Below are 20,797 nucleotides of genomic sequence, written 5' to 3' on the forward strand. Positions count from 1 at the left end.
TTGAACTAGCATACATAGGGCCTATGTGGCCATCCTGTATACATAATGACGTGGAAAAATCTCCAAGATATATGGTTAAGAGGAGAAAGGGCATAACAATTTTGGCTCCTTTTTATAAAGGAAAAGGGGGTAGAATAGGGAGATTCTGTGTCTCTGTGTGTGTGTGTGTGTGTGTGTGTGTGTGTGTGTGTGTGTGTGTATTAAAAAATGAAGAAAGATTTCTAATCAACAGTGAAAATGAATGAATCACAGCTATATCTATTGATAGAGATAAATCACAACATGAGATTAAGGGGAAAAGCAGGTTGCAGATATATGTGCAAATTATCAAATAAAACGTTCTTAAAAGTTTTAAAACAGATATAAAAATTACATATTGCTTAGGGATATATGCAGATCAGTAAAAGTGTGTCATGATCTAAACACTCCCTCATCTAAACACTGATCTAAACACTGTTCCTCACTTGCAGGAACAGTGACTATCAGTCCTACAGCTGAGACAATTAGGCCAATCCAATAGCTCAGCACCAAGGTCTTTGTAACATCCCAAAGGGAGATGGAGACAGGTATTGAAAATAGGAAAAGAGCAGACATAGAAAAAAGTAGTGATAGCATAGGTCCCATGTCATTTCCCAATCCTGCTTGCTAGGCAAGGCATTCCTAATGTCCAGCTGTCTTTTTCTGTGTCCTCTGAGCGAAGGACTCTGCTGGTTTTCCTTTAAAAAACTCAGGGGGCAGGGCACAGTGGCTCATACCTGTAATCCCAGCACTTTGGGAGGCCAAGACGGGTGGATCATTTGAGGTCAGGAGTTCAAGACCAGCCTGGCCAATGTGGTGAGACCCCGTCTCTATGAAAAATACAAAAATTAGCCAGGCGTGGTGGTACACACCTGTAATTCCAGCTACTTGGGAGGCTGAGGCATGACAATCATTTGAACCTGGGAGGCAGAGGTTGCAATGAGATGCAATTATGCCACCATACCCCACCCTGGGCAACAGAGCAAGACTGTCTCAAAAACAAAAACAAAAAAACTCTGCGACCACATACAATACTCTTGAATTCTTAAGAAGGTATCTATGTTTCTAGCTATATCTACATAACTTAGTTTTTAATCTTTAAGCATTTGATCCTTTAATACAATAAAGAAAAATAATTTTTCATTTTATACTTACAACTTCTCTGGGAGGTGTCACCGGTGAAACATGTCGAGGAACACTCACTGGCTGTCTAGAAGGGTTTGCTTGATTTTTGCCATCTGACCTGAAAGATACAATTACTTTTGATCTAAATTAAGATTAAAACATTTCTACATGAAATATTACACACATTTTGCATTTTCCCAAATACAGAATAATGATGTTGGTAGTGGTGGGGATGATAATCATGATACAGTTAAAAATTTTATGTCATTTTAACAGCTTTCACATATTTTTAATCCTTATGGTATTAGAAAGCATTACTAACCACATTTTATAATTAAACTTAAATTTTAAGAAATTGCGAAATGTGGTCAATGAGGCCAATGTTCCCTAACTTTTCTCAAGTCTTCCTAAAATCAGAGAAGAGTAAAAGCATATTCTCAGGTTGCCAAGTAGTCATTTTAAAAATTAGGAAATACAAGGGTAGTGAATGGATTGGCTGGAAAGGTAACAGGTAAGTTTTAGACATGCTGAGGTGACAGCAAATCAGTGCAGTGGAGATGTATGAAAGATAGCTGTAGTTATGGAACTCAAACTTCAAAAATGCAGATGGGGGAATTATGCATAGACTGGTCAGTTGGAAGTATAATAGGAAGTATCTACTTACTCCTCTATCAGAAATTGGTGTTAAGCAAAATGAACTCTGAGGGCCACTTTCAGCAGCCTAAAGGCTGACCAACATAATCCTTTCTCCTCCCCTTAAGAGAGGCGGCTTGGTCACCACCACCTTTCAACCCATGCTAATCATGTCGAAAGGTCAGAGAAATAACTTACAACCCTATTTTAGAGGATTACCAATCTCTGGTGATATGACTATCAGCATTAACACTTTATAAATTATTTAATATAGGCAGAACGTGGAGGCTCACTCCAGTAATCCCTGCACTTTGGGAGGCTGAGGCAGATGGATGGCTTCAAAAAGTTCAAGACCAGCCTGGGCAACATGGCGAAACCCCATCTCTACAAAAAAAATACAAAAATTAACTGGGTGTGGTGGCACACCTGTAATCCCAACTACTTGGAAGGTTGAGGCAGAGAGAATCACCTGAGCCCAGGGAAGTCAAGATTCTGTCTCAGAAAATATATGTATATATTTAATATAGGAATTAAAAGAAAAAAATCTAAGTACTCATATGTTTGTGATCTCTTCTTTCTGAAGTAGCTTCTCCACAGTTGATCTCTCTTGATGAAGATAAAAATAGCACAGACAATAAGGGGAACAATTAAGAAGAAGAACACCAGAAGTCCATCCCTCAATGCAGTATTCATTTCTAGAGAGAAGAATTTTACATCAACAGTCACCAAACTCATACTACCCAGAAAATACTAGATGATTATAAATACTTTACATTAATTTTCACATTACTCAAAAATCAAACTGACATTAATTGAATACATTGAGAAGTGTTCCTCACAGTTCATTCCTGCCCACTTTATTTCTGCCTTCACAAAAATAACCACTTTTATTAGTTTCTTCTGTAATCTTACAGTATTTCTTTGAACAAACAATCAAGAACAAAATATGTTTCTACTGTCAACACTTTCTTACACAAAAGGTAGCATACTATTTATATACCATTTGGTGCATCAGTTTTTTTCCACTCATCTGAACATAGTGGTCCTCCTCGTTTTCCATACAGCTATACGAAACTCCATTGTGAAGATGTTCTAGGGTTTATTTAACTTGTATCCTACTGATAAACATTTTTATTTTTCCAATCTTTTGCTACTAGCAAAAAAACTGCTATAATGAATAACCTTGTACATATGTCATATCATATGAGTGTAGGTATAATAACTACAGAATAATTTCCCTAAAGCAGAACTGCTATATCAATAAACAAGTGCATTCATCATTTCTTTTAGGTATTGTCAATTTGTCTTTCAATAGTTACAATTTATTGCTTGTAAGATCAAGCAATATGTAAGAATTCCCCATAGCCTCACCCACAGAGCCAAACTTCCAGATTTTTGCAAACCTGGTAGGTGAAAAATTTTCTCTTATAGAATTTTAATTTACTTTTTTTAATTATACTTTGATAATTTTTTTCTTTTCTTTTCTTTTCCTGAGATGGAGTCTCACCCTGTTGCCCAGGCTGGTGCAATGGCACGATCTCAGCTCACTGCAACCTCTGCCTCCTGGGTTCAAGCGATTCTCCTGCCTCAGCCTCCCAAGCAGCTGGGATTACAGGCATGCGCCACCACGCTCAGCTAATTTTTTTGTATTTTTAGTAGAGACAGGTTTCACTATGTTGGCCAGGCTGGTCTCCAACTCCTGACCTCATGATCTGTCCTCCTCGGCCTCCTGAAGTGCTGGGACTACAGGCGTGAGCCACCGCGCCCGGCCTCATTTTTTTTCTTAAGGAAACATTGTTTATTTTTTTCTGCTCAGTCCTTTGACTATTTTTCTACTGGACTCTTGCTTTTTTCTTCTTAATTTCTAAAACTTCTTTAAATATTAGAGAGGTTAGCTTTGTCCATGATACAAGTTGGAAATATTTTCCCCATTTTAACCTATGGCACTATGCTTTTCTCCATGGAGAAGTTTATTATTTTTGTATAGTTGAATTTATCAATCTTATTTTCATGCCTTCTAGATTTTAAGTTTCATTAGAACTTTTACAAATTCTTTAAGTATTTTATCTGTTCTGTGTTCTTTTGAGAAACAATATAGTAGATATAAACAGGAGTGGTAAACTGATTCATAATTTTAAGTTTGTTAAAGAACCAGAAATTTCTGTAAAAAGTTGTTATATGAAACAATATTTATCCCAAAACTATATGAAACAATATTTATCCCAACTGAAAATCAAAATACAGTTGGCCCTGGAACAATGTGGGTTTGAACTGTGCAGGTCCACTTATATGCAGGCTATCTTGTGTTTCCACCACCCCTGAGACCAACCTCTCCTCTTCCTCCTCCTCCTCAGCCTACTCTACAGGAAGATGATGAGGATGAAGGTCTTTATGATAATCTACTTCCACTTAATGAATAGTATATATATTTCCTCTTCATTATGATTTTAATAAATTTTCTTTTCTCTAGCTTGCTTTATTATAATGATACAGTATATAATACATATAACAGACAAAATCTGTGGTAATCAACTGTTTATGTTATTGGTAAGTCTTCCAGTCAACAATAGACTATTAGTAGTTAAGTTTTGGGGAAGCCAAAAGTTACATATGGGTTTTCAACTACGCAGGGGGTAATCTTTGCATTGCTCAAGGGTCAACTGTACAAAAAATTAAAGCAAGCTTCGTATGTCATTTTATACTTACTAATGAGTAGACAAAATTTAAATTAAAGCATTCAACACTGGCAAGATTATTTTGAAACTGATACCTTTGCACTGTTAAGTGGCATTATACAAATGTATATGATTTATTAGGAATTTTTACTCCTAAACCATAAAAAGGATTATTCTCTTCAAACTAACCTCATTACGGGCAACTGACTCTTCAATTGGAAAAATGTATAGCATTAACATGTACACTACAATGTTAACACTGCATTATCAAAATCTTAGAAACAATCTAAATGTCAAATAATCAGAAAACAGCTAAGTGAAGTTACAGCACATCCACAGGATGAAATGATACACAGCCATTAAAATCCATAGTCCTGACTTCCAGTTATAGCCAAAGTGGAGTAACAGGGACCAGATTTACTCTGCCAGCTAAAATAACCAGAAAACCAGACATAATATATGAAATAACAGTTTTCAAGACACTGGACATCAGGCAACAAAGAGCAATGATCCCTGAGAGGCAGAAAAAATAAGGTGAGCCTTACAATTGTCCGAGGTTAGTATCTAAGGAAAGTTAACAGACACTAATGAGGGATGTGGGCACCAAAGCAAACTCCAGTGGTCTCCCTCAGTTAAAGAGATGGAGCTGGTATTCTGAAGAGGGCAAGGCAGCTAGAGTTCCTAGGCAAAGTACCAAAGGGAAGGGAGCTACAGAGAAAAGCTGAAAGATCTGCATCAGTGCTGAAGGATATATGCATGTAAGGAGACCATATGAAGCCAGAGAAAGAACCATGTGAAAAGATTGGTGGAAATAAGCCCCACAGCTCACACAGGACTAGGAAGAGTATTTGCTCCGGGGGAAACCTCATAATTAACGTGGTACTGAGCAGCATAAACAGAAGTGGTTTTGCCTCAGTAATGAAGCAGAATCAGCCCTAGACTAAATGCTATTCAGGTCCTGCCTTACAAGCTTAAAAACAAGACCCAGAAGAATCAAATTATGTCGACATAACTCAAGCTACTAGTACAAACCTCATCAGTAGAAATCCAAAAATATCCAATAACCCACAAGGTAGGATATACAATTTCTGGCATCTAATAAAAATTTATAAGGCATACAAAAATGCAGAAAATAAAAGAGGGAAAAATATCAAAACTGAGAAATTACCCATATGACAGAATTAGTAGACAAGGACATTAGTAGTTATTACAACTGTATTCTATTTGTTCAAAAAAGTAAAGATTGAGCATCTTATGTAGAGTTATGAAAGATATATAAAAGAAACAAATGGACCTTCTAGAAATAAAAACTATAATGTCTAAAATGCACAACACACTGGATCAAGTTAATGGCAAATTAGACTTCACAGAAGAAATGTGAACTTGAAGAGTAACAGAAGTTACTCAAAATTAAACATGGAGAATAAAGAGTAATTTTTAAATATCAACAGCCAGCCAGGTGTGCTGGCTCACACCTATAATCCCAGAACTTTGGGAGGCTGAGGTGGGTGGATCACTTGAGGCCAGGAGTTTGAGAACAGCCTGACCAACAGGGTAAAACCCTGTCTCTACTAAAAATACAAAAGTTAGCCAGGCGTGGTGGCACACGCCTGTAGTCCCAGCTACTCGGGAGGCTGAGGCATGAGAATTGCTTAAACCCCGGAGGCAGAGTTTGCCATGAGCCAAGATCATGCCACTGCACTCCAGCCTGGGTGACAGAGCAAGACGCTGTCTCAAAAAAAGTAAAGTTAAATTAAAATTTTTAAAAACTAATAAAAATAAAAAATCAACAGCCAATCAGTGAGACGTGAAATAACGCCAAGCAGCCAAATATACATAAAATTGGAGGACTTGAATGAGAAGACAGAAAGAGGAAGACAGAAAAAAATATTTGAAGAAATGATGGCCAAACATTTTCCAAACTTGAAGAAAACTACAAAAGCAAAGATCCAAAAAGCTCAAAAAATCCCAAGTACCCCAAGGCATACTATAAGAAATTACTAAAAACCAGAGATAAAGAGAAAAAATTACAAGCAACCAGAGATTACAAAAAGACATATACAGAAGACATCACAAAGAAAAAGATGACAGCAGATTTTTCAGGAAAAACAATGCAAGTCAGAAGACAAGGAATATTCTTAGAAGTAAAAAGGGAGGAAAACAATCATCCAAAATTCTTATCCAGTTAAATTATCATTCAAGCAGCAAGGCAAATTAAAGACTTTTTCAGACATACAAAAGCTAAAAATATTTGTCACTAGCACACCCATATTATAAGAAATGTAAAAGGAAATCTTTCAAGCAGAAATTAAATCAGATTAAAATGCAAATTTACATAAATGAAGAACACCAGAAATGGTAATTATATGGGTAAATATAGAGACTTTTTCTAGTATTAAGTCTCTTTGAAAGATAACCAACTGTTCAAAAATGAATAATAACGAATTGTGGGATTTATAGTAGAAGTAAAACATGTGACAACAATGGCACAAAATGAGAGAAATGGAAATATACTGAAGTGTTACAATATCACTACAAGGCAGACTGACGGAAAATATCAAGACAGTAAATTTAAACATAAACATATCAAGTTAAATATAAATTATCAAAACAACTTAATTAAAAGGCAGAGAATGGCAGATTAGATAAAAAGCAAGATCCAACTATATGCACTAATTATTATAGCATGATATAAATAAATTAAAAGTAAAAGGATGGGAAAAGATTTTCCATGCTGACTAATTAATAGGAATCTGGAGTAGCTGTATTAATAATATCTCATTGCAGGGCAGAGAATATTACTAGGGAAAAAGAAGGCTATTTCATAAGGATAAAGGAGTCAATTTACAAAGAGGATAGAATAATTCTAAGTGTTTAGGCACCTAATAACAGAGCATCATAATAAATAAAGCAAAAATTGATAGAACTATTAGGAGAAATAGGCAAATTGGCAGTTATAGCCAAAGAACTCAATATTCCTCTCAATAACTGACAGAGTAAGTAGACCAGAAAATCAGTAAGGATATGAAAGATCTGACTACCTATTAACTGACATGAACTAATAACTTACAGAATATTCCACCAAAGAATAGTAGAATACGTAATAGTAAACCACATTCTGGGCTACAAGATAAGTTTAAAAAAATAAAAGGATTCAAGTCATATACAGTAAGTTATCTTGCTACAGTAAAATAAAATTTAAATCAGTAACATTAAGATAACTAAAAAATCCACAGATACTTCAAAAGAAATAGCACATATCTAAATAACCTGTAAGTCAAAGAAAAAAATAAAAGCATATTAGAAGGTATTCAGAACTGAATGAACATGGAGGTATAACATGTCAAAATTTCTGTGATGAATTAGAGGAAAACTGATAGCAATAAAATGCCTGTATCAGAAAAGAAAAAGATGACCTCATTCTCTACCTTGAGAAACTAGAAAAAGAACAAATGAAACCCAAAGTAAGCAGACTAAGAGAAAATATATACAAGGCATATTTCATAAAGCACTTGAATATTTGAATCAGTGACATGCAAAGAACTTTCAAAACTCATTAAGACAACCCATTAAAAACTGGAAAAAAGATTTAAACAGACACATAACCAAAGAAGATATGTAGATGGCAAATAAGTACAAGAAAAGATGTTCAACATCATTAGTAATTAGAGAAATGCAAATTAAAACCACATTGAAATACCACTACATACCTACCGGAATGGCTAAAATTAAAAAGACTGACAATAGCAAAGCTTAGAGAGGATGTGGGGAAATTGGAGCTCTCATTCATATACAGCTAGTGAGGATGTAAACTGGTACAGCCACATTGGGAAACAGTTTAGCAGTTTCTTTAAAAGCTTAACATATATCTACTATATGACTAGTCATTCTAGCTGGTAGTTACCCAAGAGAAAAAAAGCATATGATGTCACTAGAAAGATACCGGTAAACTGGGAGCTCATGGTCTATCAGGGAATTTTAAAAGGCAAATCAGTAATTAGCATAGTAATTAGTGCTAACAGATAGTGCTAACAGTACTAGAAAAGCAATAGAAGGGAATGATAATTCAGATTTAAGCAGCCAGGGGAAACTTCCTTTAGAAAATGAGGTATAATCTGAAGCCTAAATAGCAATTAGCCAAGTGCCAACAACGTGAAAATAATATGGTATGAAAGCCCACAGGTAAAAGATAGTAGTCTAGTACAGGAAATCAAAGAAGTTACAATATGTCTTCAGCACAGTGAAATGAGGCTGGAAAGGTAAGCTGGGGCAAGTCATGCAGGGCATTTAAGCCATGTTAAGGAGTTGTGGACTTCATTCTAGTAGCAATGCAAACACACTGAATTAAAGCAAGACGCTGACAAAATCAAAACTGAATTCTTGAAGGAAAACACTAAAACTGTAATGTGGAGTGAAACATGGATTAAAGGAAGCAAGATGAAAAATAGGGAGCCTACATAAGAGGCTATGATGTATGTCCAGGCAAGAAATTGAAAGTAATAAATGGGGATGAGAAAAATGGAAACAGTCAAAAGGAATTTAGGAGGCTGAATCAACATAATTAAATGTATAACTGATGTGGGAAATGAGGGAGAGGTACAAGGATGCCCAATTTATGCCTTGGGCCACTGGGAGATCACACTAATTTTCTTCTATATTACTTGCCATTGTATGTAGGTCCACTGTCCACACTTCCTCCGTATCCTTTAGTCTCACAATTTGGGGGAGCCCAGCCATTTTCACAGTGACAATTCTTATTGCTATTACATACCTTCAAAACAATCAAAATACCACTTTTGTTAATTGTGAATGTTGCTCTGTATCATCAACTCAAGAATGGAAACCAAGAGAAAGGACTAAATTCATACAAGCTTACTGACACTGTTTAAGAATGAAAAATGTATCAGGAATCAAAATTCCCCAATATCTGAAAATCCTGGGAATTCTCATCTAGTCCCCTCTGAGATTTCTCATTATTTAGCACGACATTCAGGAACAAACCAAAAGAAAATATTACCTACCCCATGTCCATGACACTTTTTCTGAATATCACAGTCATAATTCAGAACAGAAGCATCTACACACTGGAAGTTTCTACAAATCTGGAAAAAAAAAAAAAAAAAGAACTAAGTAAAGAAAGACTGACCATATTAATTTAAAAGTACCCAGAAAAAAAGACCTGGGTACAGATTACTTCATTGCAGAATTCTTTCAAACTTTCAAGGAACCATTAATTCCCATATTATATTTTTGAAAATGCAGAAAAATAAGTAGCATTAATTAACTGACACAAAATTAATTATCAAAAAACACAAAGATGACATAAAGACCAAAAACAAAGATAAAACTATTATCTATCCTTCCATGTGAATATAGATGTGAAGATCCTAAATAAAATATTCACAAATGGACTTTTTCAAATCAAAAGTAACCAGATACAGTTAAGCCCAGGACTAGAAGGAAGATTCAAGGACAGAAGATCTATTTCCATTATACCTCTCATAAAGTGTTGTTTACTGTGACAGATATCAAAAGGACAACTGATATTTAAAACTTATTTTAATTTTTAAAATTCTTTCAAAAATAAAAGCGTACTTTGTTGACAAGATAAAATCTGTTTTCTAGTACCCTGATTAGATACTTCTATTAAAAGCAATATTGAAAATAAGTCATAATCTTATATGGTTCAAGAAATTCTAGTTCATATGATGAGATATGAAATAGAAATGAATCCTAAATACTGAGAGATAAAAAACATTAACTCAGAAAAAATATTAAACCTAAGATCTAAAGAAATCTGCTAAAACATTTTAGAAATTTTTTAGTTGACATCTTTGTGAAAACTGCTCTGTTGTGATGTTAGAGGAAAAAAAGAAGACTTTTTAAAAGACTGTTGAGTGCTATTGTAAAATTTTATTAGGTAACTAACCAACTGATCTTGTGTACAAGATCAGAATATTTAAATGCTCAAATGAAATAAAGAACAATTAGAGAACAAACATACAATGAAATATTGACAGCCTTACCACTCTAAAAAATACACAGGTTTAAACAGAATTGTACTTTTAAGTCAGAAGATCTCCAAACACTGTTTCCTCCAATTGTCCATTAATTTTTAAATAGGACATATACTCAAATGATTAGAAATTCCAAAATTACAGAAGATTCTACAGTAAGTCACTCCTCATCTGTCCTCTAGCCATGCACTACTCCTGAATAAAGATTTCAAAATACTGTTTTCTTGTATCCGTAAGTCTTTAGAGGAGATATTTACCAAGAGTTTCCCTGCCAGTTAAAAGAAGATTTTCCTGTCAATAACTGATTCACAGTGGACACCTGAAGAGTTAAATAAGATGAAATGTGTTAATAACCGGCAGATTTACTTTAAGGCACAGGAAAATTCCAAGTCCTCCGGAGAAAGGGTGTTCTGATTGGCAGTGTTTACCTTGCGGAATGGGAAAAGTCAAACTGAAACGAATACACTCAAAAACTCTCACAGTGGGGACTGGGTGCAGTGGTTCATGCCTGTAACCCCAGCACTTTGGGAGGCCGAGGTGGGTGAATCACTTGAGGCCAGGAGTTCAAGACCAGCCTGGCCAACATGGTGAAACCCCATCTCTACTAAAACCACAAAAATTAGCCGGGCATGGTGGTGCATGCCTGTAATCCCAGCTACTTGGGAGGCAGGAGAATCGTTTGAAACCAGGAGACGGAGGTTGCAATGAGCCAAGATCATACCACTGCACTCCAGCCTGGGTGAAAGAGCAAGACCCTGCCTCACAAAAACAAAAAACTCTCACAGTGGGAAGGTAAGACCATCCTCTCACATACTACCACCACTCCCCCTACCACCCATGGCCACCACCACCAACCACCACACATCAAAGTAAAGCAAAGTTGACTATAAGACTTCTGGTTTACTGATTTCAGGATGCAAGTGGGGAGCAAAGTTGAACTACCTGGGACAATAAAAACGAAAGTGAGGAGTTCTTCTTTTCCACTTTTTCCCCTACCCCATGTTTAGCTTTTCCTGGAAATAAATGTTGAATAAATATATAAAGAATACAGATCTGAAGAAGTACCAACCAAGCTGTCAGTCTGCTCAAACTGTCCAGTCTAGGTTTTGGTACATACCAGAAGGGATAGGATCCTAGCTGCTGTGTGAAAACTCAGGTGTTAGACTCATAAATTAAACCAACAGTTACAAAGTTACAGCTGTACAGAACATGTGGTATATGGTTTCAACGGCGTGTCAGTTTGGGTCAAGGTGTATCAGTCCAGGTACACACGCCAACCACTTGCTATCCTTTCTTGTACATAAATATTATTGTCATAGCTAAAAAACTATGCAGTTAGCAATAAAATCCAGAAAGACAAAAGGTCTTAAAAATACATTGATGTACGTTAAAAATAACCTGGAATCTAAAGCCAATGTTTTTCCTACCAAATAAAAATTGGGACATGGGGGTTTGGAAGTAAAAGTGGTATAGCTTACACCGAAACAATCAGTAGATACTATTTTTAATCCTGACAACTTTGAGAAAAATATATTGATGTGCTTTTCTTGTTATTAAGTAAACAAGCAGAATAGAAAGACATATAACTACCAAAGTGTGTGTGCACACATACACACACCCCACACAAATAAATAATTTGTGTAATACTGCAAGAGAGGAAGATCAAGTAGAAAAATCAAGAAAATATTTAACAGCAGCAATAAGATCAGAGAAATAGGATGAAATGTTAATAAATTGTGCCAATAAAAGCCAGATATTTATATTATACTGAGATACAAAAAGTTTTTCTAAACATGACATGAAACCAAGACAAAACAGATAAGACTGATATAATTTCATGATATTTTAAGGCCGAACGCCATGGCTCATGCCTGTAATCCCAACACTTTTGGAGGCCGAGGCAGACAGATCACTTGAGGTTAGGAATTCAAGACCGGTCTGGCCAACATGGTGAAACTCCGTCTCTACTAAAAATACACAAATTAGCCAGGCATGGTGGCAGATGCCTGTAATCCCAGCTACTGGGGAGGCTGAGGCACAAGAATCACTTGAGCCTGGGAGGCGGAGGTTGCACTGAGATTGCACCACTGCACTCCAGCCTGGGTGACACAGTGAGGCACCAGAAAAAAAAAAAAAAAAAAAAAAAAAGATATTTTAAAATAGGCTCATGTCAAATTGTTGATCATATTTACACAGATATAACTGACTGACAGTTAACATTCTTCACATATGAGAAGCCTTAAAAAATGACAATCTAACAGAAAAACAAAAAGATACCAATATGAACTTCTCAGAAAAAAATACATGGATCTAATAAAGACATGGAAAGATGCCCAGCTAGGTGCAGTGGCTCACACCTGTAATCCCAGCACTTTGGCAGGCTGAGGAGGGAGGATCACTTGAGCCCAGGAGCTGAAGACCAGCCTGGGCAACATAGTGAGATCCTGTCTCTACAGAAAAATAAAAAAAATTAGCCAGGCATGCTGGTTACACCTGCGGTACCAGGTAGTAGTAAGCTGAGGTGGCAAAAAGGGTGCATTCTGGTCTGCCCTTTCAACCATGCAATTAAACTTCGCAGGTAAGGCTGGACAGGTAAGTTTAATTGCGTAGGGCAGCATGAGGAAGCCCATTTTTGCTATGTACTTAAGTCATGTTATATGCTTTCTTCCTAATAAAAATGATCCTTTGATCTCCAGTTGTTTAGCCTCCCCTGTTTTCTCTCACCTCGTCTGGAGTATGCCCAGTGTACACTGAGCTATTGTGGACTGACTCAATAACACCTCAATATTAATTACATAAATATTAAGCACTTATTTTGAAAAGGTAGAGCAGGGAAACTGGGAGTTGCATAAGAAAATTGAATTCTTATCTATCAAAAATAAAACTAGTGGATAATGTCTAAAATAGATAAATCTAGAAATAGCATGCTATTTTATTTTATTCTATTTTATTTTTAGATGGGAGTCTCACTTTGCTGCCCAGGCTAGAGTACAGTGGCACAATATCGGCTCACTGCAACCTGTGCCTCCCAGGTTCAAGCGATTCTCCTGTCTCAGCCTCCTGAATAGCTAGGACTACAGGCATGCACCACCGCGCTGATTAGTTTTTGTATTTTCTGCAGAGACAAGGTTTCACCATGTTGGTCAGGCTAGTCTCAAACTCCTGACTTCAAGTGATCCACCCACCTCAGCCTCCCAAAGTGCTGGGATTACTGGCATGAGCTACCGTGCCTGGCCCTAATTTGAAATAGGGAGGTAATTAACAGAAGTAATCGCAGTTGCCTTTAGGCGTCTAGACTGGCAGATTAGATAAGAGCGTGTCAGAGTTGTTTTTGTCATGAGCCTTTCAGCACAATTTGTTTTTGTTTTTGTTTTTGTTTTCTTGAGACAGAGTCTTATTCTGTTGCCTAGGATGGGATATAGATTGTTACCACCTTATTGAAAGGAAAATTGTACTTTCTATCAAAATTTAAATGTATATATCTCTTATCGTTGTTTATAACAACTGCAACAATCAAGTTTACTTAGTTGCAAGGACAGGCCCAAAAATATATGGATCTTCTTGTAAAAAGTAGTGAGAAACAGAATTGGAACTGAAAACTTGGGAGAAAGTGAAGTAACCTGAAGGTTCACCCACTTTTCTTTTTCATGGGCTACATAATCAAATATATATCCTCCTTCTCTCTCTCCTCTGAGTTGGTTTCTTCAACTTACTCAACAATCCTGCCCCCTCATATCTCTTGTATAAGGCTTAAGGTTGCCACATCCCTTCTACCCCAGCTCCTACTTCATAGCATCTCTCAAAGAATTTTTACAGTTTCTGCCCACACTCTTAATTACCCTCCTTAATTTTATATTCTCCAGAAAAAGGAATTTGGTCCAGGGCATCTTCTCATATGAAACCACTAGTAATAAGTCATGGGCTGACTGACTCTGGCCTTGTATCTAATTCAAACAGCAGAGTTCGGGTGGTTAGGAACATGTCCGTGACATTTCTAGTACAGAAACACACACAGACACACACCCTGAAATTCAGGACATCGCCAAAGTGTCCCAATAATAGCAAACTGGCTAATAAATTGTAGCATATCAGTAGGGGAGGGAACCATGCACAGTATATTTCAAAGTGGAAAACACTGGTTATCTGACCCCAGTAAAGAAATGTGGATGACAGAATTATAGTTCTTAACTTTCTTTTGGTGGCTTTGTATTTTCTAAAATTTCTATAATGAATTTAGATTACTTTTACAATCAGAAAAGAGCAACCATTTACTATGTATAATTTTTTTAACTTTTTTCATTTTACTTTGTAAATAAAAAATATTTTGATTACCTTATCAGCACCACATTTTGTGCCTTCGTTAACCATCCCAGGATCTGGAACGTCTGATCCTAGTTGGAAATCCACACCCCAACATTTGGTGCCTCGACTGGGTGTTTGAATAATAGCAGGCACAATTCCAAATACAGGTATCTCTTGTACATTCTCACACTGAAGCTTTCCACACAAAGCATTCCTATAAAGAGAGAGAAATAATGCAACATAAAATGCATCCAGTATATACAACAAAAGAAGAAATTTATATATTTGCATATGGACAGAGCTTGCTGCTATGGAGGGAATCTTAACAAAGAAAGTGTATGAGAGCGAAAGAGGTCAAAGTAGCTCTCTTTCAGTATGGCAGAAAAGGGGGAAAAAGAGTTAAGTGGATGCTAAGATGCAAATTAGGGTACCAGCTGGTGCTGATGCTGCTTCTTTTACCACACTTAATCTTCTTCACTGTCTGTCTAGAGCTCAAAAGTCTAATAAAGTTGTTTCTAAGTATAATTTTATAAATTCTATTATACAGAAAATAATATAGCAGTATCAAAATTCAATTATGTCTTCTTACAGAGTTATGATAAAGCAGAAATTAGATTTTATAATGCAAAATAACTACGAAAGGATTCCACCCCTCTTTGCCTGGCTAACTCTTGGTTACTTATTTAAAGAATCGATTCATTAACTCGTGAATTCATTAATTAAATATCGGAACTCTATGAAGGCTTCCCTGACCATAATTCTTATTGCCAAGGCTGTGTGAATTAAATGCCCTTCCTATATCCTTTCATAACACTCTAGGTCAATAACTCTTATGATGCTGTACTGAGATTTCCTGTTTAACTGATTGTCATCTGATCCAAGCACCTACTCTACATCTGAGTCTTCTCTATGATATCACTGCCCAGTCATCATAGGATATTTTTTCCCAATATCTCTAACTTACACCCTCCTGAAACTGCCCATTCTAGTTCCCATCATGTTCTTTTGCTTATTAGGTAAAAATCTACCTCTGCAAAACATTTCTCCTCATTGGTCCCAGATCTTCCCCATGAGACTACATAGATATCTTTTCCTTCTTTCACACAGCAGCTATTTTAGGATAATTATTATGCAGCTCCTAAATACTTACTTCACCAGGTCACTATCCTACAATCACTTTTCATGCAACAAGGACGCTCCCTCCTAAATATGTTCCAGTTTGCCTCACTGCCTCTTGAAGCATAGTGCTCAGAATGGAGCATGAAATTTCAGTGACAGCCTGGTGAGCAAAGAAAAAAATGGAGCTCTTGTTTATTCTAGATACTGTACTTCTATTAAGTTCAAAATTACAATAGCTTTTATAACTACATTATATTATTGATGTCCTTGAATATATCACTAACTAAAATTCCTAATTTTTGCATGTGCTGCTATTAAGTCTTCATCTTTCCTTCATCCTGCATTTAAGAGTTAATAATTTTGTCCCAACTTTACATTTATTCTTAAGTCACCATTTATTTGCTAGCTGACCTGAGAGAAGTGTTTAAATTTTCTGAGCTTCAGTTTCTTCAGCTGAAAAAAAATGAGATAAATGAAGCCTATCTCACATAATTAGATGAAATTAGATATGAAAACCTCAAAATCAAAGTGTGGCATAAAGTAGACCTCAGTTAAGATCTGTTGGAGCCTACCAAAATTCACATTGCTATGATATACTCAGTATTTCATACATAGGCTTGGTGATACATTAAAGAGTAAAGGAAAATACTCTTACAATATAAAAAGCTGTTACAAATCATTAAGACAAAGAAAATCACTTCAACAGAAAAATTAGCAAAGATGTAAACAGGCAGCTCATAAAATAAGAAATGTAAACAGCTAACAAAACTAAGAAGAGATGTTCACTGTTGAATAATACTAACAGAAAAGAAAATTCAGTTACAACCCTCAGTAAAATAACTGCTTCATGCAAGGATCATCCATAAAGTGAAACACTGGTCAGGAACTGGATATTTACATGGCACAAAATCATCACTCCACATATTACCTGACAGCTGCAATTTTAAAAAGCATAACTCCACAATAGTAAGATCTGGTCATTGCCACTGACTATCACTAATATTAATAAGACTACTCAGCACTAAGTGACTCCTTGATATAACGCATTGTTTATGAACATTCTTGCCAAAAATATTTAACCTGAATTCAATTAAGATTTTGGGTTTAGGGCCAGGCACAGTGGCTCACACCTTTAATCCCAGCACTCTGGGAGGCTAAGGCAAGCAGATCATTTGAAGTCAGGAGTTCGAGACCAGCCTGGCCAACATAGTGAAACCCCATCTCTACTAAAAATACAAAAATTAGCCAGGTGTGATGGTGCACGCCTGTAGTCCTAACTACTCCAGAGGCTGAGGCACAAGAATCACTTGAACCTGGGAGATGGAGGTTGCACTAAGCCGACATCATGCCACTGTACTCCAAACCTGGGCGACAGAGTGCGGCTCTACTCAAAAAAAAAAAAAAAAAAAAAAAGATTTTGGGCTTAACTTCTGATTTAAAGAAAATTCAGATGATAGAAACTAAGTTAAGCAACACCAAGAGGAAACTAAAACAAATCCAGAACATGAGCCCACTGGCCCAGACATTTCCATAAATCAAAGTCACTGAAAAGAAAAAAAAAATCAGTCTAAAAGGTATTCTGGATTAAAAGTGACTTAAGTGACATAACAACTAAAGGCAATGTTTGATCCTTGAGTGAGTCCTGATGTTGAAAAATACAAGCTATAAAAGACAATTTGAGGACACTTATGGAAATACTAATATTGATCAGATGCTAGATGATATTAGGAAATCATTCATTTTGTTAGGTGTGATGTGATCATGTGAATGGCCTTATTTGTTGAAGATGGATGCTAAGGAATTTAGGAGTAAAGTATCATGTCTGTAATTTATTTAAAATGGTTCAGCAAAATCTTGATGAAGCAAATAATGATAAGGCATTAACAATCTTGGTCTGGGATATATTGGTATTCATCACACTATTCTTTCTACTCCTCAGTATATTTGGAATTTATCTTTTACAATGCTTGAAAAAATGACATTATCTATGTACCAAAAGATGACCCTTTTAGTGAAAGTAAACATGTGGCTTATGTTTATAAATGTATATACACATAAAAAAGAAATATAGGCCGGGCGCGGTGGCTCAAGCCTGTAATCCCAGCACTTTGGGAGGCCGAGACGGGCGGATCACGAGGTCAGGAGATCGAGACCATCCTGGCGAACACGGTGAAACCCCGTCTCTACTAAAAAAATACAAAAAACTAGCCGGGCGAGGTGGCGGGCGCCTGTAGTCCCAGCTACACAGGAGGCTGAGGCAGGAGAATGGCGTAAACCCGGGAGGCGGAGCTTGCAGTGAGCTGAGATCCGGCCACTGCGCTCCAGCCCCGGCGACAGAGCGAGACTCCGTCTCAAAAAAAAAAAAAAAAGAAATATAACAAAAACTTAAGAGAGTATCTCTGGATGGTAGGACCATATGTGAATACTTTCTTTAAACGTTTCTAGATGTTTTTGGTAGTTTCAATGGGTAGAAAAGACTTTTCTAGATTTTACACATTCTACAATGAAGATGACAATAAAAATAGTGATGATGATGATGAGCATGACAATGAACCAGATATTCCTCTTAGTACTAACACCCATTAACTCATTCAGTTCAAAACAACACTTGGAAACAGGTGCCATTATTATCCCCATTTTACAGAACAGAAAAATGAGGTATGTACGTGAAGTAACTTGTCCAAAGACTCAGAGACGTTAAGTGATTGAACCAGGATTCAAATCCAAAGAGTCTAACTTCAAATGTATATTCTTAATGCCTATATCGTTTGTATATTACTATTATAAAATGCTTCCTAAATGAGTTATTCAGTAATTTTTAAGTTTGATAAGTATAGTTGCTATTTTCAACAAGATATTCATAAAAATATGAAACCAGACAAGGCTAAAGACAAGAATATGATAAATGTCTAGCAAATTCTTTCCAAGTGTGCATTAATCCACTTATCCCTAGATTTTAAATCAGTTCATTCAATCGGTTATATTAATTCTCCACCCATTCATTCTTCATCCATATCATCTGTACCTTCATTCATTCAATGTTTAATAGTCATTTATTATGTTTCCTCCAGGCATTATGCTAAATGCAAAAGATAAAATGCATCACTGAACCTTACAGTTTGGTGAGGAAGAGTGATAACAAAAGAGCCACATAATTAATGAAACTGACAAATACTTCAAAAGAATATTCCAGAAATGAAAAGAATTTGCTAATGATAAATTTGCTAAAGCCATCCAAGTCATCAGGAGGGCATAAAAATCCTAAAAGTGTATGCACCTAGTAACAAATTTAAAAGATATACAGCAAAAATTTACATACCTAAAAAGATAAACAGACAAATCCACAATCATAACTGGAGACTTCAATATACCTCTCTCAGAAATTGAAGGAACATATATAATACACATACACCACAGATATGAAAGATTTGAATAAGACTATTAACTTGACATTTATAGAATAACATCTCTAACAACTGCAGAATATACTTTTTCTTTCAATTACACATAGAACATTTACCTATACAGACCATATATTGGTCTGGTATTAAGGGGCAGACCCATATATTAGTCTGTATGGATGAATGTTCCAAGTGTAATTAAATAATGCACATCTCAATAAATTCCAAAGAAGTGAAATCATATAGAATGTGTTCTCAATGGAATTGAACTAGACATCAAAACCAAATAGATAACCAGTATATTCCCAACTACTGGGGAATTAAGCAATAGGCTTTCAACAACACGAGTCAAAGGAAAAAAATCACAGTGTAAATTAGAAAATACTATGAACTAAAAAATAATGAAAATATATCAAATTCTGTGAAAAAGAAACAAACAGCATCAAGAACACCTGTCAGAGGGAGAGCTGGTCCTGCTGAGGAAGTGGAAGAAGTCTTCCGTGGGGAAACCACACTTCACCTGAGATCTGTAGGATGAAGAACTGAGCAGGCTGAGAGGGGGAAAGAGAGCATGCCGAGCAGAGGGAACAGCAGGTGCAGAGACCTATGGCCGTAGGCCACATGCAGGCCAGCAGGGCTGGAGTTTCTCACAGAGGGGGCCAAATGAAGCCACAGAAGTAAACGAAATCACATGGGGTCGGGGGAGAAGAAGAATATTCTACACAATCACCAAAAAAAAAGAGGTTTCTTCAAGAAGGAAAAAATGGCCAGCATAATTGAATGCTACTGACAGGTCAAGTATTACAGCATGAAGACCTGAAAACAACTGTCAGATTTAGTGACTTGGGGGTCTTTGTTGCTATTTCTTCTTAGCAAGCACTGTTTCACTATAGTTGCTTAGCCTAACTGGTAGCATAGGAGGTAGAATGGGTAGAAGCAATGCATAATATTACAGAATAATTCCAATTATATAAAATGTTAGTGAGAAGAAGAAAATAATTCCACTGACATTAGTGAACATACATGGATTGAGATTATAGATGACTTTTTCCTCCTTTGTAATGTTTTATTATTAATGTTTTACAAAAAGCAAATGTTAATTGTAGAAATATAAAATGTTTTAATTCATCATTTTGAAATTACACAAAGCTAGAAAAAAAATAACGAAGTTCAGAGTTTATTCTGCAGGTTCCTTTATTTGGGACTTAGTAACATAATCTTTTATTGAAAGTAAAATGAAAACGGTGTTTAGTTGGGGTTCTTATTATAAATCAAGGATAAACAAAATAAGAGTCTAAAAACCACTAGACTGTAGTTGCTGTCTAAAGGGACAAATTATGTTACCAGTTCTTTTCCTAACACCAGAGTCTCTCTGAAGCTTTGCATTGTAAAATGTTCGAAAAGTTAGGTATTTAAGGGGGAGAAAATCAGCGGTCACAGGGAGCAGTCGTAAAAGATACTAGAGATGGCCAGGCACGGTGGCTAACGCCTATAATCCCAGCACTTT

General features: G+C 36.1%; 1 protein-coding gene across 1 annotated transcript in view; it reads right to left on the reverse strand.

Moving 5' to 3' along the window:
• The window catches only part of LOC105476623 (ADAM metallopeptidase domain 9), a 113,246-nt gene that overhangs the window by 12,033 nt on the left and 80,416 nt on the right, over positions 1–20,797 (reverse strand). The window contains exons 16-20 of the mRNA XM_071068356.1: positions 14,801–14,984; positions 9,473–9,553; positions 9,117–9,222; positions 2,330–2,471; positions 1,174–1,261 (exon numbers count right to left, since the gene is read on the reverse strand). Coding sequence (XP_070924457.1) covers positions 1,174–1,261; positions 2,330–2,471; positions 9,117–9,222; positions 9,473–9,553; positions 14,801–14,984 — 601 coding nt within the window. The remainder of the gene's footprint in view (positions 1–1,173; positions 1,262–2,329; positions 2,472–9,116; positions 9,223–9,472; positions 9,554–14,800; positions 14,985–20,797) is intronic.

Source organism: Macaca nemestrina, chromosome 8 (genome assembly GCF_043159975.1).
Source record: "Macaca nemestrina isolate mMacNem1 chromosome 8, mMacNem.hap1, whole genome shotgun sequence".
NCBI classification, from domain to species: Eukaryota; Metazoa; Chordata; class Mammalia; order Primates; family Cercopithecidae; genus Macaca; species Macaca nemestrina.